The sequence below is a fragment of the Pan troglodytes genome, chromosome 20 (assembly GCF_028858775.2).
Source record: "Pan troglodytes isolate AG18354 chromosome 20, NHGRI_mPanTro3-v2.0_pri, whole genome shotgun sequence".
In the NCBI taxonomy this organism is placed as follows: Eukaryota; Metazoa; Chordata; class Mammalia; order Primates; family Hominidae; genus Pan; species Pan troglodytes.
In genome coordinates, this window is record NC_072418.2 from 4,723,282 (window position 1) to 4,746,113 (window position 22,832).

The 22,832-nt window shown below is 51.5% G+C and overlaps 1 protein-coding gene across 2 annotated transcripts in view; it reads left to right on the top strand.

Annotated features, from left to right (window-relative positions):
• Positions 1 to 22,832, top strand: part of TMPRSS9 (transmembrane serine protease 9) — a 66,853-nt gene that overhangs the window by 33,925 nt on the left and 10,096 nt on the right. Inside the window, exons 1-11 of one of the 2 annotated variants that reach the window (XM_063800456.1) lie at positions 55 to 436; positions 3,455 to 3,565; positions 5,679 to 5,746; positions 5,902 to 6,077; positions 8,843 to 8,884; positions 9,966 to 10,079; positions 12,282 to 12,453; positions 15,255 to 15,529; positions 17,137 to 17,273; positions 20,565 to 20,883; positions 22,535 to 22,706. In XM_063800456.1, coding sequence (XP_063656526.1) covers positions 12,308 to 12,453; positions 15,255 to 15,529; positions 17,137 to 17,273; positions 20,565 to 20,883; positions 22,535 to 22,706 — 1,049 coding nt within the window. In that variant the 5' untranslated portion in view covers positions 55 to 436; positions 3,455 to 3,565; positions 5,679 to 5,746; ... (2 more) ...; positions 9,966 to 10,079; positions 12,282 to 12,307. Of the gene's footprint in view, positions 1 to 54; positions 437 to 3,437; positions 3,566 to 5,678; positions 5,747 to 5,901; positions 6,078 to 8,842; positions 8,885 to 9,965; positions 10,080 to 12,281; positions 12,454 to 15,254; positions 15,530 to 17,136; positions 17,274 to 20,564; positions 20,884 to 22,534; positions 22,707 to 22,832 lie in introns of those variants that run through there. The other variant, XM_016934650.3, reaches the window with a different exon arrangement.

The following is a 22,832-nucleotide window of genomic DNA, read 5'->3' on the forward strand; positions in this document are numbered from 1 at the left end:
GGATGTGGGTGGGGCCAGATAAGGGAATAAAAGCGGACTGCTGGAGCCAGCAGCGGCAACCAGCTTGGGGACTTTTTCACACTGTAGAGGATTTGTTCTTTAATTCTCTGTGAGAAATCTTGCTGCTGCTCACTCGTTCGGTGTGAGATGCTTTTATGAGCTGTAACACTCACTGCGAAGGTCTGCAGTTTCACTCCTGAGGCCAGCAAAACCACAAACCCACCAGGAGGAATGAACAACTCCAGACACGCTGCCTTAAGAGCTGCAACACTCACTGGGAAGGTCTACAGCGTCACTCCTGAAACAAGCAAGACCACGAACCCACCAGAAGGAAGAAATTCCGAACACATCCGAACATCAGCAAGAACAAACTCCGGACACACCATCTTTAAGAAATGTAACACTCAGCGTGAGGGTCCGCAGCTTCATTCTTGAAGTCAGTGAGACCAAGAACCCACGAATTTCGGACACAGTAACATGGGGAAACCCTGTCTCTACAAAAGAATGCAAACAATTAGCCAGGGCCAGGCATGGTAGCTCACCCCGGTAATCCCAGCACTTTGGGAGGCTGAGGCAGGTAGATCATGAGGTCAGGAGTTTGAGACCAGCCTGGCCAACATGGGGGAAACCCTGTCTTTACTAAAATACAAAAATTAGCTGGGCAGACTGGTACGTGCCTGTAATCCCAGCTACTCAGGAGGCTGAGGTTGGAGAATTGCTTGAACCCGGGAAGTGGAGGTTGCAGTGAGCCGAGATCATGCCACTGCACTCCAACCTGGGCAACAAAGGGAGACCATGTCTCCAAAAAAAAAAAAAAAAAAAAAAAAATGGTGGGCGCGGTGGCTCCCGCCTGTAATCCCAGCACTCTGGGAGTCCGGGTTGGGCGGATCATGAGGTCAGGAGATTGAAATCATCCTGGCCAACATGGTGAAACCCCGTCTCTACTAAAATACAAAAAACATTAGTTGGTCGTGGTGGCACGTGCCTGTAGTCCTAGCTACTCGGGAAGCTAAGGCAAGGGAATCGCTTGGACCCAGGAGGCAGAGGTTGTAGTGAGCCAAGATGGTGCCACTGCATCCCAGCCTGGCAACAGAGTGTGAGACTCTGTCAAGAAAAGAGAAAGAAAGAGAAAGCCAGCCAGCCAGGCGTGATGGTGGGCGCCTGTGGTCTAGCTACTTGGGAGGCTGAGGCAGGAGTATCACCTGAGCCCATGAGGTCGAGGCTGCAGTGAGCCGTGATTGTGCCACTGCACTGAAGCCCGAACAATAGAGACCTTGTCTCAAAAAAAAAAAACATTTAAAAAGATAAAAATGAGAATTCAGCCCTTCGCAAACAGCTCACCATTTTAGTTGGAGATGAGAGGCTGAGTGGAGAGCGGGAGGCGTTCTGAACTATTTCTGCAACTTCCTGAATCTGCAGTTGTTTAGAGTAGAAACAAGAGTGAGGTTGGGACACAGGGGCGAGGCAATTCAGTCCGCCCACCAGGGTGCTCGTGTTTCTTTATTTTTAGTTTCTTGAACGAGAAAACATACCGTTTTTAGAATTGGTTCGGAATATTCTATCTACTGAATATATGGCTACGTAAATACCCATCTAGCATATCTATCCATTTAGGATAAACGGAATTGGGACCCAGCTTTCACGGTTTACGCGGTTGCTATTTGCATGGTTTAAATGTAATTACGGCCATTTTTTTTGCGCTGGTGTGCACTTCTGGTAGTTTTAACGTATTTTTGACCAAAACTCGTGCTCTCATGGTTTCTGTGGTTGCTCTCGTAGTTTTTATTTAGATTTTTTTCTGCTGCTGCTTGCATCAGCATAGGAATTTTTTATGACTATTATTTTTGCTGTACTTTGTACTTTGGACACAACACAGCCAACAGCTAAAAACCAGTGCTTTCTGCTGGGCGTGGTGGCTCACGCTTGTCATCCCGGCACTGTGGGAGGCTGAGGCGGGCAGATCACCTGAGGTCAGGAGTTCCCGACCAGCCTGGCTAATGTGGCGAAACCCCATCTCTGCTAAAAATACAAAAATTAACGCTGGGTGCAGTGGCTCACACCTGTAATCTCAGCACTTCGGGAGGCCAAGGCGGGTGGATCACCTGAGGTCAGGAGTTCCAGAGCAGCCTGGCCAACATGGTGAAATCCAGTCTGTACTAAAAATACAAAAAAACTAGCCAGGTGTGGTGGTCCACGCCTGTAATCCCAGCTACTCAGGAGGTTGAGGCAGGAGGCTGAGGCAGGAGGATCGCTTGAATCCGGGAGATGGAGGTTGCAGCGAGCCGAGAAAACACCACTGCACTCCAGCCTGGGTGACAGAGTGAGACCCTATCTCAAAACAAACAAGGCTGGGCGCGGTGGCTCATGCCTGTTAATCCCAGCGCTTTGGGAAGCCAAGGCTGGCGGATCATCTGAGGTCGGGAGTTTGAGACCAGCCTGGCCAACATGGAGAAACCCCATCTGTACTAGCTGGGTATGGTAGTGCATGCCTGTAATCTCGGCTACTCCGGAGGCTGAGGCGGCAGAAGAATCGCTTGAACCCGGGAGGCGGAGGTTACAGTGAGGCGAGATCATGCCATTGCACTCCAGCGTGGGCAACAAGAGCAAAACTCTGTCTCAAAACAAACAGGCCGGGTGTGGTGGCTCACGCCTGTAATCCGAGCACTTTGGGAGGCCGAGGAGGGTGGATCACGAGGTCAGGAGATAGAGACCATCCTGGCTAACACAGTGAAATCCCGTCTCTACTAAAAATACAAAAAAATTAGCCGGGCGCAGGGGCGGGCGCCTGTAGTCCCAGCTACCTGGGAGGCTGAGGCAGGAGAATGGCATGAACCCGGGAGGCGCAGCTTGCAGTGAGCCGAGATCGCGCCACTGCACTCCAGCCTGGGTGACGGAGCGAGACTCTGTCTCAAACAAACACAAACCAACCAGTGGTTTTTGAAGATGACCTCATGGGACTGTGGCCGGAGAGTCCTGATGGCCTCTGGCTGTGCTCATGCCCCTGCCGTAGGAGGCGGGGACTGTCATTTCACCGTCTCCTGATGCCATTCCAGAGGTTACGCCCTGAAGTCAGCTCAGATCCTGGGCCAGGCACTGCATGGGAGACAGGCATGAGCAGGACCTCTTTCTGCCTTCGAGGAAAACACGGGGGCATCTGGGGCTCACTTGGCACTCATCCACCTTGTGCTGTACCTGGGGACCTCCGAGTGGGTGGCTGTAGTAGAATTCAGCTCCAAACCAGGATGCTTTTGGGAATTGAGGGAGAGCCCTGTGAGTAGCTATTCAGGGCTATCACAGGGGCGTCGACCAGCCCACTGCGTGTCACGAGTGACCACCAGGGTGTGTGGGTGCAGACAGGGCAGGGCCTGGGTGGCAGCTCAGCGGAGCCCTGAGCCCCCAAAGGTGGGCTCTCTCACAGGCCCTGGTCTCGTCCCCAGCCTTCCTCTCTATACAGGGCTTCCACGTGGACCACACGGCCGAGCTGCGGGGAATCCGGTGGACCAGCAGTTTGCGGCGGGAGACCTCGGACTATCACCGCACGCTGACGCCCACCCTGGAGGCACTGGTGAGGATGGTCTGTGTTTGGGGGCCAGGGAGGAAGAGCGGGTGGCCGGGGGCTTTGACCTGGAGGTGCTTTCCGTGTGGGAGGGAGGCAGGCCACAGGCAACGAAGCTGAGGTGGAGGCTGTGAGACCGGGAGGCCAGGCCAGGTGGCCAAGGCAGATACCTGCAAGGCAGAGCTGTATCCACTGAGGACACACTCACATGGGACTTTAGGCCACATTTAGAGGTTTTTTTTTTTTCTTTTTTTTCTTGAGACGGAGTCTCACTCTGTCACCCAGGCTGGAGTGCAGTGGAATGATCTCGGCTCACTGCAACCTCCGCTGCTCAGGTTCAAGCGATTCTCCTGCCTCAGCCTCTCGAGTAGCTGGGATTACAGGTGCACGCCACCATGTCCAGCTGATTTTTGTATTTTTAGTAGAGACGGGGTTTCACCATGTAGGACAGGATGGTCTTGAACTCCTGACCTCAAATGATCTTCCCTCCACGGCCTCCCAAAGTGCTGGGATTACAGGCGTGAGTCACCGTACCCAATCTGCCACATTTAGAGTTTTACATTTTATTCTAAAGGGGAATCAGAGCCCTCATGCACAGCTGGGGGAAGGTATTTTATTTTATTTTTTTGAGACAGAGTCTTGCTCTGTTGTCCAGGTTGGAGTGCAGTGGCAGGATCATGGCTCACTGCAACCTCTGCCTCCCGGGTTCAAGCGATTCTCCTGTCTCAGCCTCCTGAGTAGCCAGGGTTACAGGCACCCACCACCTAGGATGAACAGGGAAACACAGCGTGGCTATGCACACACTGGAGTATGACTTAGCCAGGAAAAGGGGCCAGGCTTGGACACAGGACACAGTGAATTATATCTCAATGAAAAAATAATGTTTTCCATTTTATTCGAAGAGAAACAGACGTGTGACCACATCAGCAATCACGTATTAAAAACAGCACTCCAGGCGGGCATGGTGGGTGGCTCACATCTGTAATCCCAGCACTTTGGGAGGCCGAGGAGAGTGGATCACCTGAGGTCAGGAGTTTGAGACCAGCCTGAGCAACATGACAAAATCCCATCATTACTAAAAACACAAAAATCAACGGGGCGTGGTGGTGTGTGCCTGTAGTCTCAGCTACTCGGGAGGCTGAGGTGGGAGGATTGCCTGAGCCCAGGAGGCAGAAGTTGCAGTGAGCCGAGGTCGTGCCATTGCACTCCAGCCTGGGTGACCGAATGAGACTCCATCTCAAAAAATTATAATTTTTAAAAATAGGCTGGGCGTGGTGGCTCACGCCTGTGACGCCTCCTGGGCTCAAGCAATCCTCCCACCTCAGCCTCCTGAGTAGCTGGGAGTGCAGGCACACACCACCATGCCCGGCTAATTTGGGAGGCTGAGGTGGGCGGATCACGAGGTCAGGAGTTCAAGACCAGCCTGGCCAACATAGTGAAACCCTGTCCCTACTAAAAAATACAAAACGTTAGCCACGCATGGTGGTGTGTGCCTGTAATCCCAGCTACTTGGGAGGCTGAGGCAGGAGAATTGCTTGAACCTGAGAGGCGGAAGTTGCAATGAGCCGAGATCGTGCCACTGCACTCCACCCCAGGCGACAGAGCAAGACTCTGTCTCAAAATAATAATAACAATAATAAATTTAAAAATAAAACGTAAGTCTGGGCGTGGTGGCGCACAACTGTAATCCCAGCACTGTGGAAAGCCAAGGCAGGCGGATCACAAGGTCAGGAGTTCGAGACCAGCCTGGCCAACATAGTGAAACCCCATTTCTACTAAAAATACAAAAAATTAGTTGGGCGTGGTGGCGGGCACCTGTAATCCCAGCTTCTTGGGAGGCTGAGGCAGCAGAATCGCTTGAACCTGGGAGGCGGAGGTTGCAGTGAGTGGAGATTGCGCTACTGCACTCCAGCCTGGGTGACAGAGCAAGACTCTTGTCTCAAAATACATACATACATACGTACATACGTACATATAGATAAAAATTTAAATTAATAAAAGGAAATGCTTTCCCATGGAACCAACCCCTTCTCCAGCTCCCTCCAACACCTGACAGGCCTCTGCAGTGCCGGGGTGCCCATGCTGTGGGTCTCAACATTTGATATTCTTGTTTCTATTGCAGTTTGTAAGTAGTTTTCAGAAGACAGAGTTAGAGGCAAGCTGCGTGGGTTGCTCGGTGCTGAATTACAGGTGAGTTGGAGCTTCCAGTGGGTGAAGGAAACTTGGTGGACATCTGGGAGTTTCTGGAAGATTCCAGAAAAGTTTGGAAGATTCTAGAAGATTCCAGAAGATTCCAGCAGGGCAGAGCCCCTCCCTCTCCAAGGGCCTCTCCTCCATACCTGTAGGGATGGGAACTCCAGTGTCCTCGTACATTTCCAGCTGCACTTTCTGCTGCGACCCCTCCAGACGCTGAGCCTGGGCCTGGAGGAGGAGCTATTGCAGCGAGGGATCCGGGCAAGGCTGCGGGAGCACGGCATCTCCCTGGCTGCCTATGGCACAATTGTGTCGGCCGAGCTCACAGGTGAGTGGGCAGCCGAGACTGAAACCCCATCACGAGGAGGCTGGAGTGGGGCAGGCGCTGCAAGATATATTTTGATAACCACCCCTTCCCATAAAAAGAAAACAAACTGGCCGGGTGTGGTGGCTCATGCCTGTAATCCCAGCACTTTGGGAGGCCGAGGCGGGTGGATCACCTGAGGTCAGGAGTTTGAGACCAGCCTGGCCAACACCCCATCTGTACTAAAAATACAAAAATCAGTTGGGCGTGGTGGTGTGCACCTGTAATCCTACCTACACAGGAGGCTGAGGCAGGAGAACCGCTTCAACCTGGGAGGCGGAGGTTGCAGTGAGCCGAGATCGTGCCATTGCACTCCAGCCTGGGCAAAAAGAGTGAAACTTCGTTTCAAAAACAAACAAACAAATGTAAAAACTGACATTGCCTTTGCCTTAATGGTGTGGACCAGGGGTCAGCCATCTTGTTCTGTAAAGAGCCAGAGTGTTGTGTTGTGTTGTCTTGTCTTCTCTTTTCTTTTCCATTTTTTTTTTTATTTTTGAGACAGGGTCTCACTCTGTTGCCCAGTCTGGAGTGCAATAATGAAGTCTTGGCTCACTGCAACTTTTGCCTCCCAGGTTCAAGCAATTTTCCTGCCTCAGTAGCTCCCGACTCACTCCTGAGTAGCTGGGATTACAGGCACGCACCACCATGCCCGGCTAATTTTTGTATTTTTAGTGAGATGGGGTTTCACCATGTGTACTGGGCTGGTCTTGGACTCCTGACCTCAGGTGATCCTCCTGCCTTGGCCTCCCAAAGTGCTGGGATTATAGGTGTGAGCCACTGTGCCCAGTTAATATTTTCATCTTTGTGGTCCGTTGGGTTTCTGTGACAAGCACTCAGCTCTGTTATTTGTATCACAAAAGTAGCCACAGACAATACATAAATGAATAGGTGTGGCTGTTTACCAATAAAACTTATTAAAAATAACAAGCAGTGGGCTGGATTTGGCCCATGGCCGTAGTTGGCCAACCCCCTACTGTAGAATTAAGGATAAATGCTACACTCTAATACAATTGTATGGAAGGCCGGGTGTGGTGTCTCATGCCTGTAATTCCAGCAATTTGGGAGGCCAAGGTGGGCTGATCACTTCAGATCAGGAGTTCGAGACCAGCCTGGCCAACATGGCGAAACCCCGTCTCTACTAAAAATACAAAAATGAGCTGGGTGTGGTGGCACGTGCCTGTAATCCCAGCTGCTCAGGAGGCTGAGGCAGGAGAATTGCTGGAACCCGGGAGGCGGAGGTTGCAGTGAGCCAGGGTTGCACTACTGCCCTCCAGCCTGGGTGACAGAGTGAGACTCCATCTCAAAAAAAAAAGTTAATAAAAATAAAAAATAAAATTATACAGTGCATGATTTTGTATGCACCTGGTTTTAAAAAATAAAAAAATTGTACGGTGCAGCAGGTCATGATTGGAGAGTCAGATGCAAGTTCAGACCATTGTTAAAGATTTGTTGCCAGGTGTGGTGGCTCATGCCTGTAATCCCAGCACTTTGGGAGGCCGAGGTGGGTGGATCACCTGAGGTCAGGAGTTTGAGACCAGCCGGGCCAACATGGTGAAACCCCATCTCTACTAAAAATAAAAAAATTAGCCGGGCATGGTGGCGGGTGCCTATAATCCCAGCTACTTGGGAGGCTGAGGCAGGAGAATTGCTTAAACCTGGTGGAGGTGGAGGTTGCAGTGAGCCAAGATAGCACCACTGCATTGTAGCCTGGGTAACAGAGCGAGACTCTGTCTTAAAAAAAAAAAAAATGGCCGGGCGCGGTGGCTTACGCCTGTAATCCCAGCACTTTGGGAGACCGAGGTGGGCGGATCACGAGGTCAGGAGATCAAGACCATCCTGGCTAACACGGTGAAACCCTGTCTCTACTAAAAATACAAACAATCAGCCAGGTGTGGTGGCGGGCGCCTGTAGTCCCAGCTGCTTGGGAGGCTGAGGCAGGAGAATGGCATGAACCCAGGAGGCGGAGCTTGAAGTGAGCCGAGATCGCGCCACTGCACTCCAGCCTGGGCGACAGAGCGAGACTCCGTCTCAAAAAAAAAAAAAAGTCACCTTGACCTTGACATGCAGGACATTTATGGTTCCCTCCCCACCAACCGTCACATGCTGGTCGAGGTCTTAATAACCTCTGCTCCAGCGTTCACAGAACTTCCCTTGGTGATAGGGAGGTTCCAGGCCCTGTGCAGTTTGGTGGCCGTCCGAGCCCTGGGGCTGGTGAGTGCTCCCCGTGGGGCAAGTGAGACTGAGGATCGGTGTTGAAGTGGATTTCATCCTCGCTGATTGAAGGCAGAATTTAAGTGACGCCAGGGTGGACAAGGCAGCTGCTCACTTTACTCCACGACCTGCCTGCAATAGGACATTTTCTTTCTTTTTCCTTTTTTTTGAGATGGAGTCTCGCTCTGTCGCCCAGGCTGGAGTACAATGGTGTGATCTCGGCTCACTGCAACCTCTGCCTCCCGGGTTCAAGCGATTGTCCTGCCTCAGCCTCCCGAGTACCTGGGATTACAGGCGCCCGGCACCACACCCGTCTAATTTTTGTATTTTTAGTAGAGACAGGGTTTCACCATGTTGGCCAGGCTGGTCTGTAACTCCTGACCTCAAGTGATCCACCCGCCTCAGCCTCCCAAAGTGCTGGGATTACAGGTGTGAGCCACCGCACCCGGCCAATAGGATGTGTTCAAAGGGTTTTACTGCTTATTCCGTGAGCTTCTATCTTCTCTGTTTTTTTGCAGGGAGACATAAGGGACCCTTGGCAGAAAGGGAGTTCAAATCAGGTATGTTTTTCTCTCTGGCCTTTTCTCTGATTGCAGTTACTGGCAGAGGTTTCCTAAGACTCATTTCAAGGAAGTGAAGGAATCACTGGAACAAGGCTGGGCGCGGTGGCTCACATCTGTCATCCCAGCACTTTGGGAGGCTGAGGCAGGAGGATCACTTGAGGCCAGGAGTTTGAGACCAGGCTGGACAACATAGCGAGACCCTGTCTCTACAAAAATAATAATAAAAAAAGGCCAAAAATAATTTTTAAAATTATTATAAAAATAATAAAAATTAGCCGGGCATAGTGGCGTATTGCCTGTACTCTCAGCTACTTGGGAGGCTGAGGAAGGAGGATTGCTTGAACCCAGGAGGCAGAGGCTGCAGTGAACTGAGATCGCGCCACCGCACTCCAGCCTGGGTGACAGAGTGAAACTGTGTCTTAAAAAATAATAAATAAGGCCGGGCACACTGGCTCATACCTGTAATCCCAGCACTTTGGGAGGCCGAGGTGGGTGGATCACCTGAGGTCAGGAGTTCGAGAGCAGCCTGAACAACATGGAGAAACCCCATCTCACTAAAAATACAAAATTAGCTGGGCGTGGTGGCGCGTGCCTGTAATCCCAGCTACTCGGGAGGCTGAGGCATGAGAATCGCTTCAACCAGGGAGGCGGAGGTTGCAGTAAGCCAAGGTCGTGCCATTGCACTCCAGCCTGGGCAACAAGAGCGAAACTCTGTCTCAAAAAATAAAATAAAATAAAATAAATAAATAAAATAAAAATAAATAAATAAAATAAATAGCCTGGGTTGGTGGTGTGCACCTGTGGTCCCAACTACTCAGGAGGCTGAGGCAGGAGGATTGCTTGAACCTGGAGTTAGAGGCTGCGGTGAGCTGTGTTTGCACCACTGCACTCCCGTTTGGGTAACAGAGCTAGACCCTGTCTCAAAAACAAAAATAAAAACAAGGAAAAGGAGAAAAAAAAGGAGAGAGAGAGAGTTTCCACGTTTCCGTACCCTGGTGGTACTAAGTATAGCATGGTGCCTTACTCCAACCAGGAGATGTAGCATGAGGTCAGAAAGTCGGTTCTTTTCTGTCCTCAGGCCGCTGTCCAGGGAACTCCTTTTCCTGCGGGAACAGCCAGTGTGTGACCAAGGTGAACCCAGAGTGTGACGACCAGGAGGACTGCTCCGATGGGTCCGACGAGGTGCACTGCGGTCAGTCTGCCTGTCCGGCCTGGTCTCTGGGCCCCTTTCCTTTTCCAGGGTCAGCTGCTGGCTCTGGTCTATGGTCACTGTGCTTATTTCACTCGGGCACACAGGCCTGGCATTTATGGGGGCTGGGCAGAGAAAAGAAAGGGGCACCCATGGTATGGGGAGAACCATGAGCAAACAGCAGAGTAAAGGAAAAGTGCAGGTGTGTGATGGGAAGAAGCCAGGGGAGAGGAGGGAGAAGATATCAGGCTGAAAACAGAGGTTGTGGCCACAGCCTGGGAGGTCTTGAATACCAGGAACTGGGGCTTTGTCCTATAAGCAGTGGGGCGTGGCCACAGGGATGTGAGCAACGGAAAGAGACAATTAAAATGCCGGAAGAGATTAGCAGGGTGCGGTGGCTCACACCTGTCATCCCAGCACTTTGGGAGGCCAAGGCAGGAGGATCAATTGAGGCCAGGAGTTTGAGACCAGCCTGGACAATATAGTGAGACCCCCATCTCTACTAAAAAAAAAAAAAAAAAAATTGGCCAGGCACAGTGGCTCACACCTGTAATCCCAGCACTTTGGGAGGCTGAGGCAGGCGGATCACGAGGTCAGGAGATCAAGACCATCGTGGCTAACATGGTGAAACCCCCTAACCCCCTCTCTACTAAAAATACAAAAAATTAGCCGGGCATGGTGGTGAGCGCCTGTAGTCCCAGCTACTTGGGAGGCTGAGGCAGGAGAATGGCGTGAACCCGGGAGGTGGAGCTTGCAGTGAGCCAAGATCACGCCATTGCACTCCAGCCTGGCGACAGAGCGAGACTCTGTCTCAAAAAAAAAAAAAGAAAAAAAAGAAAAAAAAATTAGCCAGCGTGGTGGTGGGCGCCTGTGGCCCCAGCTACTCAGGAGGCTGAGGTGGAAGGATTGCTTGAGCCCAGGAGATTGAGGCTGCAGTGAGCTATGATTGCGCTACTGCACTGTCCAGCCTGGATAATAGAGTGAGACCTTGTCTCAAAAATAAATAAAATGCTGGAAGAGTAGCCAATGTTTTTATAGCAATACTAGCCCATGTAATAAGGTAAGGACAGCAGTTTAAGTATTGAAAAGGAAGAGGAAAACCTTAATTCATTTGAAATCATTGTCTGTCTAAAATAAATCAATATCCAAACAGAAGGAGAGAAGCTGAAAGAGTAAAATAAAATGAATCAAGAAATTGACTAAAAAGCTATTTAAAATAAAGGCTGGGTGCAGTGGCTCACGCCTGTAATCCCAGCACTTTGGGAGGCTGAGGCAGGAGAATCCCTTGAACCTGGGAGGTGGAGGTTACAGTGAGCCAAGATCACGCCACTGTACTCCAGCCTGGGCTACAGAGCAAAACTCTGTCTCAAAAAAAAAGCTGTCATTTTGCTTTATACAGTAATAATAAGTTACAAGATACAAAGGAAAAAATATCTTTCATGATCAGTAGTGACAAAAAATAAAATATCAAGACTAGGCCAGATGCCGTGGCTCAGGCCTGTAATCCCAGCACTTTGGGACGCCGAGGCAGGCAGATCACTTGATGTCAGGAGTTCGAGACCAGCCTGGTCAATTTGGTGAAACCCCGGCTCTACTAAAAGTACAAAAAATTAGCCAGGTGTGGTTGCGGGCGCCTGTAATCCCAGCTACTCAGGAGGCTGAGGTAGGAGAATCCCTTGAACCTGGGAGGCGGAGCTTGCAGTGAGTTGAGATCACGCCACTGCACTCCAGCCTGGACAACAGAGCGAGACTGCATCTCAAAAAAAAAAAAAAAAGAAATATCAAAGACTAAACTTACAAACGTGCCATGCCCGTGATAATAATTATTATATATAATTATAGAATTACAAAATTTTGCGAAGGACATAAAAGTAGACTAAATAAGCAGAGAGACACAATATCCTATACAAACATGTACGTGGGGTCATCACCCCTTACCCACAGCTAAGATAGAGACCTTTCTCTGCCACTCACTGGTGCACGTGACCTTGGATGCTTGACCTACGTGCCAGGATGGGGCAGCCGAGGAGCTGAAGAGGGAGGGATGGGGAGACCCCAGAAGAGTCAGGGAAGCCAAGGAGGGGCCCCCAAACATCTCTTTGAACCTACAGACTGTAGATGAGAGACTCAGAGATGTATGTTCTGGGAGTTCAGGGTAAGGTCCTGCCTTCGTGGGGTCCTGGCTGGTGACCTGCTGTCTTGCAGAGTGTGGCTTGCAGCCTGCCTGGAGGATGGCTGGCAGGATCGTGGGCGGCGTGGAAGCGTCCCCGGGGGAGTTTCCGTGGCAAGCCAGCCTTCGAGAGAACAAGGAGCACTTCTGTGGGGCCGCCATCATCAACGCCAGGTGGCTGGTGTCTGCCGCTCACTGCTTCAATGAGTAAGCCCCCATCCCGAAGCACCAAACCCGAACCCTCTGTATTTCTCCTGCCTTCCCTCGTGCACTAGGGACGTCACTTCTGGTTTCCTTAGAGCCCTTGGAAGTAATTTTTTCTTTTCCTTTCTTTCTTGCTTTTGCTGTTGTTGAATCTGAGGGCATTCTTTTTTTTTTTTTTTTTGAGACAGAATCTCGCTCTGTTGTCCAGGCTGGAGTGCAGTGGTGCGATCTCGGCTCACTGCAAGCTCCGCCTCCTGGGTTCACGCCATTCTCCTGCCTCAGCCTCCCGAGTAGCTGGGACTACAGGTGCCCGCCACCACGCCTTTTGTATTTTTAGTAGAGACGGGGTTTCACCGTGTTAGCCAGGATGGTCTCAATCTCCTGACCTTGTGATCTGCCTGCCTTGGCCTCCCAAAGTGCTGGGATTACAGGTGTGAGCCATCGTGCCTGGCCTCTTTTCTTTCTTTCTTTCTTTTTTTTTTTTTTGAGACAGAGTCTTGCTCTGTCACCCAGGCTGGAGTGCAGTGGCATGATTTCGGCTCACTGCAAGCTCCACCTCCCGGGTTCACGCCATTCTCCTGCCTCAGCCTCCCGAGTAGCTGGGACTACAGGTGCCCGCCACCACGCCCAGCTAATTTAATTTTTTTTTGTATTTTTAGTAGAGTCGGGGTTTCACCATGTTAGTCAGGATGGTCTCGAACTCCTGACCTCGTGATCCGCCCGCCTCGGCCTCCCAAAGTGCTGGGATTACAGGCGTGAGCCACTGCACCCAGCCTCTTTATTTTATTTTATTTTATTTTTTCTTTTGAGACAGAGTCTCAGTCTGTCGCCCTGGCTGGAGTGCAGTGGTGCGATCTCAGCTCACTGCAACCTCCACCTCCTGGGATAAAGCAATTCTCTTGCCTCAGCCTCCCAAGTAGCTGGGACTACAGGTGCGCGCAACCATGCCTGGCTAATTTTTTTTTTTGTATAATTAGTAGAGACAGTTTTTCGCCATGTTGGCCAGGCTGGTCTGGAACTCCTGTCCTCAGGTGATCCGCCCACCTCGGCCTCCCAAAGTGCTGGGATTACAGGCGTGAGCCACCGTGCCCAGCCCACTTGCTGTTCTTTTGAGAGTAGCCATACCAGTGGGTGTGAAGTAGCATCTCCCTGTGGTTTTGACTTGGACTCCTCGGTGACCAATGACATTTTGTTGATGTTTTGCTCATTGTGGACATTTTTTGCATTCACTTTGATTTTTTAAAATATTGTGTCGTGATATTATCCTTTTTTTTTTTTTTTTTTTTTTTGAGACAGAGTCTCACTCTGTCGCCCTGCTGGAGTACAGTGGTGCAGTTTTGGCTCTCTGTAACCTCCACCTCCCGGGATCAAGCGATTCTCCTGCCTCAGCCTCCCGAGTAGCTGGGATTACAGGCACCCACCACCATGGCTGGCTAATTTTTGTATTTTTAGTAGAGACGTAGTTTTGCCATGTTGGCCAGGCTGGTCTCGAACTCCTGGCCTCAAGTGATCTGCCCGTCTCTGCCTCCCAAAGTTCTGGGATTACAGGTGTAAGCCACTGCACCCGACTCGATATCATTTATCTCGATGGCTGAGATTTTTGGCAACTCTTTAAATTTTGTGCCCAAGGCTCATGGCTGGCTCCCCTCACCCTAATCCCAACTCTGTCTCATCCTGTCTTTGTTTAAAATGTTGATACTTGGACAGGCTATGGTGAGCTTGTGGCTCATGAGTGTAATCCCAGCACTTTGGGAGGCTGAGGCGGGGGGATCACTTGAGGTCAGGAGTTTGAGACCAGCCTGGCCAACATGGTGAAAGCTTGTCTCTACTAAAAACACACAAAAAAATTAGTCGGGCATAGGGGGCGCAAACCTGTCATCCCAGTTACTTGGGAGGCTGAGGCACGAGGATCACTTGAACCAGGGAGGTGGAAGTTGCAGTGAGCTGAGATCACGCCACTGCACTCCAGTCTGGGAGATAGAGTGAGACTCTGTCTCAAAAAAACAAAACAAAACAAAAATGTTGATACTTCATGCATCATGCATTCTCCTGCACCTGTGATTTTTTTTTTTTTTTTTTTTTAGACAGGTTGCCTGTTGCCCAGGCTGGAGTGCAGTGGTACAGTGATAGCTCACTATAGCTCATGACAGCCTCAACCTCCCAGGCTCAAGCAATCCTCCTACCTCAGCCTCCTGAGTAGCTGGAACCACAGGTGCACATCGCCACACCCAGCTAATATATATATATTTTTTTCTGAGACAGAGTCTTGCTCTGTTGCCCAAGCTGGAGTGCAGTGGCACAATATCAGCTCACTGCAACCTCCCACCTTCTGGGTTCAAGCAATTCTCTGCCTCAGCCTCCTGAGTAGCTGGGATTACAGGCGCCCATCACCATGCCCGGCTAATTTTTGTATTTTTAGTAGAGATGGGGTTTCACCATCTTGGCCAGGCTGGTCTTGAACTCCGGCCTTCGTGATCCACCCGCCTCAACCTCCCAAAGTGCTGGGATTACAGGCATGAGCTACCGCGCCCGGCCTGTTTTTTGTTGCTTTTAAAGACTGCATTTCGCTATGTTGCCCAGGCTCGTCTTGAACTCCTGGGCTCAGGTGATCCTCCCGCTTCAGCCTCCAAAAATGTGGGATTACAGGCATGAGCCACTGTGTCTGGCCTGATTTTTATAAATACTATTAATAAATATTAATGTGGGGGGATACCCCTTACATTTTGCACCCAAGGCGAGTGTCCCGTCTGCCTCCCCCGACGGCTCTGACCCTCGTGCCTCTGAGCTGGGGTTTGCTCCTGCAGGTTCCAAGACCCGACGGAGTGGGTGGCCTACGTGGGTGCGACCTACCTCAGCGGCTCGGAGGCCAGCACCGTACGGGCCCGGGTGGCCCAGATCGTCAAGCACCCCCTGTACAACGCGGACACGGCTGACTTCGACGTGGCGGTGCTGGAGCTGACCAGCCCTCTGCCTTTCGGCCGGCACATCCAGCCCGTGTGCCTCCCGGCTGCCACACACATCTTCCCACCCAGCAAGAAGTGCCTGATCTCAGGCTGGGGCTACCTCAAGGAGGACTTCCGTAAGCATCTTCCTCGGCCTGCAAGTGAGCTCAGGCAGGCAGGCGGGCAAATAACGCAGAAAAGGGCCGGGTGCGGTGGCTCACGCCTGTCATCCCAGCACTTTGGGAGGCCGAGGCGGGTGGATCACGAGGTCAGGCGTTCGAGACCAGCCTGGCCAACATAGTGAAAACCCGTCTCTACTAAAAAATACACACACACACACAAAATTAGCCAGGCATGGTGGTGCGCACCTATAATTCCAGCTACTCAGGAGGCTAAGGCAGGAGAATTGCTTGAACCCAGGAGATGGAGGTTGCACTGAGCCAAGATCGCACCACTGGACTCCAGCCTGGGTGACAGTGGGAGGCTCCGTCTCAAAATAATAATAATAATAATAATAGTAATAATAATAATAATGCAGAAAAACACAGTGGGTCTGCATTATTCTCTGATTCTGTATTCACGAATTCCACTGCTTGCTAAGATATATTTATAACCCATCATCGATGCTACTGTGATTTTTTTTTTTTTGAGATGGAGTTTTGCTCTTGTTGCCAAGGCTGGAGTGCAGTGGTGCGATCTCTGCTCACTGCAGCCTCCGCCTCCAGGTTCAAGCGATTCTCTTGCCTCAGCCTCCGAGTAGTGGGACTATAGGCACGCACCACCACACCCGGCAACTTTATTTTTGTATTTTTTAGTAGAGACAAAGTTTCACCATGTTGGCCGGGCTGGTCTTGATCTGCTGACCTCGTGATCTTCCTGCCTCGGCTTCCCAAAGTGTTGGGGTTACAGGTGTGAGCCACCTCACCCGGCCAAAAAAATTGATCTTAATGTATTAAAATGCACATCTAAATAGTCACCTGTGGCCAGTGGCTACTATATTGGGTGGTGTAGTTCTAGGGGGTTGTCAATCAGCCACAAGATGACTGACAGAGGGAAATGAATCCAGTGGAGAAAAATAAGGTGGGGGTGGCAGCTGCAGCTTTAAATAGGGAGGTCAGGAGATGCCTCCTGGAGAGAGGAGATGAAGGAGCAAGTCAGGCAAATTCTGCAGGGACAAGCATTTCAGACAGCGGGAACAGCATGTGCAAAGGCCCTGGGGTGGGAGGACAGCAGGGCAGGGGTTGATGTGACTGATTTAATATTTAGCAAGGGTGGTGCTGGCTGCCGGGTTGGGAATGGATTTCAGTGGGGTGGGACCAGAGTAAGAGAAGTGAGTGGGGAACAGCTATAATGACCCGGGCAATGATGGGCGTGAGATGGGCTGATTCTGTGTATTTTGGGGGCTGACTTGAGGCCAACTTGGAATTTGAGGACTGTGGACCTGGAATGAGGGGCCTGAGATCCCTGAGATGGGGAATGCTGAGGGGTGGAGCTTGCGGAAGGGAGATGAGAACTTCAGGCTGGGGGTGTTAAGTCTGATGCCTCTTCCTTGTCCAGGCAGAGAGTGTTACCAGGTGGGGTGTTTACCTGTTGCAGTTTCAGAGCCAGGTATTGTAGGTGGCCATGCTTGGAGCTGGGGAGACTGAGGGAGGCTCGGAGAGGAGCTGTCCTTCAGCCTCCCAGCTCAAAGTGGCTGCCAGGGCTCTGGCACTCTCACCCTGCTTTTCTCTCCCCATTGGGCCAGTGGTCAAGCCAGAGGTGCTGCAGAAAGCCACTGTGGAGCTGCTGGACCAGGCACTGTGTGCCAGCCTGTACGGCCACTCACTCACTGACAGGATGGTGTGCGCTGGCTACCTGGACGGGAAGGTGGACTCCTGCCAGGTGAGCCCCCGATGCCCCAGACCCCAGAAAAACACAGAAATAGACACGAGCATGTTCAAATGCTGAGCAATTCACAGATATCTGGATGCCCACTGTGAGCCCCCAACGCCCCAGACCCCAGAAAAACACAGACACGAGCGTGTTCAAATGCTGGGCGATTCACAGATATCTGGATGCCCGTTCTTGAGGAATTTTAAAGCAGTTGGGATTGAGAGGCAGGTGCTGCTTAGAGGATCTTCCAGAAGCTCTAACCTGACTTCACTCCGTCCTCTGCCCTCCATGGCTCCCTGCTCCCTTCCAGTGGGCCCCAGGTGCGTGCCACAGAGACTCGGGTCCCTGAGTAATCTCCCTGGCTATGATGGGGTCCCTGTGTAAATCCCCCCAGCTGCCCTTCAAACCGGGACTTGTGTGGGGACACAGACACTGTTCCCAGCACTGGGCCTGATACAACGTGGCACCCAAGAAACACCTCTTGTATGAATGATGCCAGCACGTACCCTGGGCATCAGATTCTTTCCATCTGTACGGGAAGGGTTGGTCTATGGGAACCCCATGGACTTTTGCCCCTGGGTGGTCAGCTGGGCCATGAGCGAGCTGCAGGCTCAACTCAAGAAGGTTCCAGGGCTGGGCACGGTGGCTCACGCCTGTAATCCCAGCACTATGCGAGGCCAAGGCGGGTGGATCACTTGAGGTCAGGAGTTTGAGACCAGCCTGAGCAACATGGCGAAACCTTGTCTCTACTAAAAATACAAAAATTAACCTGGCGTGGTGGCAGGTGCCTGTAATCCCAGCTCCTCGGGTGGCTGAGGCAGGAGAATCATCTGAACCTGGGAGCTGGAGGTTGCAGTGAGCTGAGATCACGCCATTGCACTCCAGCCTGGGCGACAAAGCAAGACTCTGTCTCAAAAAAAAAAAAAAAAAAGAGAAAATCAGGGGTCACCCAAAGCTGCTTCTGCTGTATACCTGGAACCTTCTTTTTCTTCTTCTTCTTTTTTTTTTTTTTTTTTGAGATGGAGTCTCACTCTGTCACCCAGGCTGGAGTGCAGTGGTGTGATCTCAGCTCACTGCAACCTCCGCCTCCCAGGTTCAAGCGAGTCTCCTGCCTCAGCCTCCAGAGTAGCTGTGATTATAGGCATGCGCCACCACACCTAGCTAATTTTTATATTTTTAATTAATTAAGACACTGTCTCGCTCTGTCACCCAGGCTGGAGTGCAGTGGCACCGTCTTGGCTCACCTCCCAGTTTCAAGTGATTCTCATGCCTCAGCCTCCCGAGTAGCTGGGATAACAGGTGCCCACCACCACGCCTGGCTAATTTTTATACTTTTAGTAAAGACAGGGTTTCGCCATGTTGGCCAGGCTGGTCTCGAAATCCTGGCTTCAGGTGATCTGCCCACCTTGTCCTCCCAAAGTGCTAGGATTATAGGTGTGAGCCACCATGCCCGGCTGACAATTATAATTTTTGTTTTCAAGGTGTCTCATTCTTTCTTCTTTCAGCCACCTGGTCTTGTTTGCAGTGTCCTGTTCTTGTTTCGTGGATACCATTTCTTTCCTTTTTCTCTGAGGATCGTAATTTAATCCGTTATGTTTCTTCTATATTCTATATTTGTGGTTAACTGTATTTCAGGCAAACACAAGTTATTCTGTTGTAAGTGAGTGTCTTTATTTCATGGAGATTGGAATCCCTCAACTGGTGCTTAAGAATGAAAAGCTGGGTGCAGTGGCTCACACCTGTAATCCCAGTACTTTGGGAGGCTGAGGCAGCCAGGTCGCTTGAGGCCAGGAGTTTGAGACCAGTTAGGGCAACATAGCAAAACTTTGTCTCTACAAAAACAAAAACAAAAATTAGCCGGGTTTGGTGGTGCATGCCTGTAGTCCCAGCTACTTGAGAGGCTGAGGTGGGAGGATTATTTGAGCCCAGGAGGTGGAGGTTGCAGTAAGCCAAGATCACGCCACTGTACTCTAGCCTGAGTGACAGAGTGAGACCCCGTCTCAAACAAAATTGAAAATTTAAAAATGTCGCTCAATTCTTGCCGTGATCTTATATTTGCTATTCACTTTCTCTTGGCGAGGGACATTAACAGTTTGTGCTTCTTGGATTCTATGTCCCCTTTCAAGGGACCAAAGACCTCCTGGTCTCATTTATCCTTTGTGGTTGCCCAAATCCCTTTTCTACCCCAACCAACCCAGGTCCTCTTGAGAAAGCTTTCTCTTTTGTCTTGAGCTTCTGCACATGGGCTGGGCTGCCACTTCCTCTGTCAGCCTCTCGTGAGTCTTCACGGTTTCTGGTCCACAACCGGGGATCTCTCCTGCCTAATTTTTTAAGCATGGCTGTGGATTCCTGTCTTTTTTGTGTATACCTTTGCTCTTGTTTCTAAGGCCTGGTGGGTGAGGAAAAGATGGGGGAGACTGCTACATGTGCTTAGATTGCCATATTGAAACCAGAATCTGGAGAAAATGCTAGGAACTAATGAGAGGGCTCGTGTTTAAGAATGTAAGAGTCGGCCAGGCACGGTGGCTCACGCCTGTCATCCCAGCACTTAGGGAGGCTGAGGCGGGCAGATCACTTGAGGTCAGGAGTTCAAGACCAGCCTGGCCGACATGGTGAAACCCCGTCTCTACTAAAAATACAAGAAATTAGCCGGGCGTGGTGATGCGTGCCTATAATCACAGCTACTTGGGAGGCTGAGGCAGGAGAATTGCTTGAACCTGGGAGGCGGAGGTTGCAGTGAGCCGAGATCACGCCATTGCACTCTAGCCTGGTCAACAGAGCAAAACTCTGTCTCAAAAACAAAAACAAACAAAAAAATGATACACAGAATGTAAGAGTCAGGGTGAACTGGATATGGGAAGGTAAAAAATGGTGAGGCCGGATGAGTGACAGCAGATGAGCACTTTGGGAGCAATGCTGCAGCTACCAGTGAGATATATGGAGGCACCCGTGTGGCAGCCATACTGCCAGCCTAAGCAAGTGGTGACATTATCAAAGATCTACTGAGTTAAGAAGAGGAGGGGATGTTATTTATTTGGGTCACGTTTTGGCCTGCCAGAGGTAGGACTGAAAGACATCTTAGAGATCCTATAGTCCAACTGTCTTGGGTTTTGTTTTTTTTCCCTCCACAGAAGAGGAAACAGGTTCTGAGATATGAATGATCAGCCCCAGGTGCTCCGTGAGCTTGTGTGGAGAGAGGTCCTGGCTGTCCCAGCTCAGAGCTCCTTCTTGGGCCTCGTAGCACTGGTGTTTGGACTGGCTGCTGCCGACCCATCCTGAGGGTGTGTGTTGGTTTCCTAGGGTGACTCAGGAGGACCCCTGGTCTGCGAGGAGCCCTCTGGCCGGTTCTTTCTGGCTGGCATCGTGAGCTGGGGAATCGGGTGTGCGGAAGCCCGGCGTCCAGGGGTCTATGCGCGAGTCACCAGGCTACGTGACTGGATCCTGGAGGCCACCACCAAAGCCAGCATGCCTCTGGCCCCCACGGTGGCTCCTGCCCCTGCTGCCCCCAGCACAGCCTGGCCCACCAGTCCTGAGAGCCCTGTGGTCAGCACCCCCACCAAATCCATGCAGGCCCTCAGCACCGTGCCTCTTGACTGGGTCACCGTTCCTAAGCTACAAGGTATTTTCGGGGCAGAAAGGTAGAAGATGATGTACGTGCCTATCTTGATTTAGGGAGAATGGATATCGTCATAGTATCTTCATAATTTTGGATCTTCCTGTTCAAGGAAAGGTCACATGTGTATCCGTTTATTCCCATCTTACGTTGGGTGTACCCTCATGGTATCTTTCTGTCCACAGGTCTTGCCCATGTCTTGTTAACTATGGTGATCTATCAATGGGATACTTTTTTTTTTTTTTTTGAGATGCAGTCTTGCTCCGTCGCCCAGGCTGGAATGCAGTGGCGTGATCTCGGCTCACTGCAACCTCCGCCTCCCGGGTTCAAGTGATTCTCCTGCCTCAGCCTCCCGAACAGCTGGGATTACAGGCACCTGCCACCACACCCGGCTAATTTTTGTATTTTTAGTCGAGACGGGGTTTCCCCATGTTGGTCAGGCTGGCCTCGAACTCCTGACTTCATCATCTGCCCGCCTCAGCCTCCCAAAATGCTGGGATGACAGGTGTGAGCCACCACGCCCAGTCTGGAATACTTTCTATTGTATTTTCAAATAGTTTGTACCCAACTTGTAGGACTGGCAGGGTGCGGTGGCTCGTGCCTGTCATCGCACACTTTGGGAGGCAGAGGTGGGCAGATCGCTTGAGGTCAGGAGTTCAAGACCAGCCTGGCCAACATGGCAAAACCCCGTCTATACTAAAAATTAGCTGGGCATGGTAGAGGGCACCTGTAATCCCAGCTACTTGGGAGGCTGAGGCAGGAGAATCACTTGAACCCAGGAAGCGGAGGTTGCAGTGAGCCAATACGGTGACATGGTGCCACTGCACTCCAGCCCGGGCAACAAGAGCACAACTCCATCTCGAAAAAAAAAAGAAAAAAGAAAACTTGTAGGACTATATCTCTGTTTCCAAAAACTGTTAGTTGCATCCCTTTTTTCTTTTTTTTTTTCTGAGACGGAGTTTCACTCTTGTCACCCAGGCTGGAGTGCAGTGGTGTGATCTTGGCTCACTGCAACCTCCACCTCCCGGTTCAAGTGATTCTCCTGCCTCAGTCTCCTGAATAGCTGGGATTACAGGTGCCCATCACCATGCTTGGCTAGTTTTTGTATTTTTAGTAGAGTCGGGGTTTCGCCATGTTGGCCAGGCTGGTCTCGAACTCTTGACCTCAGGTGATCTGCCCGCCTTGGCCTCCCAAAGTGCTGGGATAACAGGCATGAGCCACCGCGCCCGGCCATGCTTCATTTCAGTTCACCTACACCCCACACTCTGTTCCGAAACCCCCTAACAATCGTACCCTTCCTTTTCTCAGCCGCCCCATGGGTCTCCTGGAGTGCAGCCCCGTCTTTGCAAGGAGGCCATAAACCTGGCTTTGTGGGCTGTGGGTCTGTGGTGGGGTCCGTTGCGGGGGGTCCTCGGGCTGACTGGGCCGCTGTATGTTGCTTTCTTAACTTCTGTCCCCCGAGCGAGGCCACGAACTTGCTGCAAGACCTTGGGCAAACTACGGACACCTTGAAGCCTCCACAGCTTCTTGTGTGGAACGGGAGGGATTGCGGCATCTTCAGGGCCTGGCTGCAACCGGTGTCCTGGGACCACCCCACCGGATGCTCCCACCCGAGCAGGCCAAGATCCCCAGACCTGGTCTTGTGTCCTCCTTCCAGAATGTGGGGCCAGGCCTGCAATGGAGAAGCCCACCCGGGTCGTGGGCGGGTTCGGAGCTGCCTCCGGGGAGGTGCCCTGGCAGGTCAGCCTGAAGGAAGGGTCCCGGCACTTCTGCGGAGCAACCGTGGTGGGGGACCGCTGGCTGCTGTCTGCCGCCCACTGCTTCAACCAGTAAGGCCTGCCTCCTCCAGGAAGGCTGCCCGGCTTCCCCTCCTCACCAGCCCCTCCCTGTCAGAAACCATCCTGCTGGGGCTGCTGCATGGACCCCCTGGGGAGCAGCCCTTCCTCTCCTGAGGG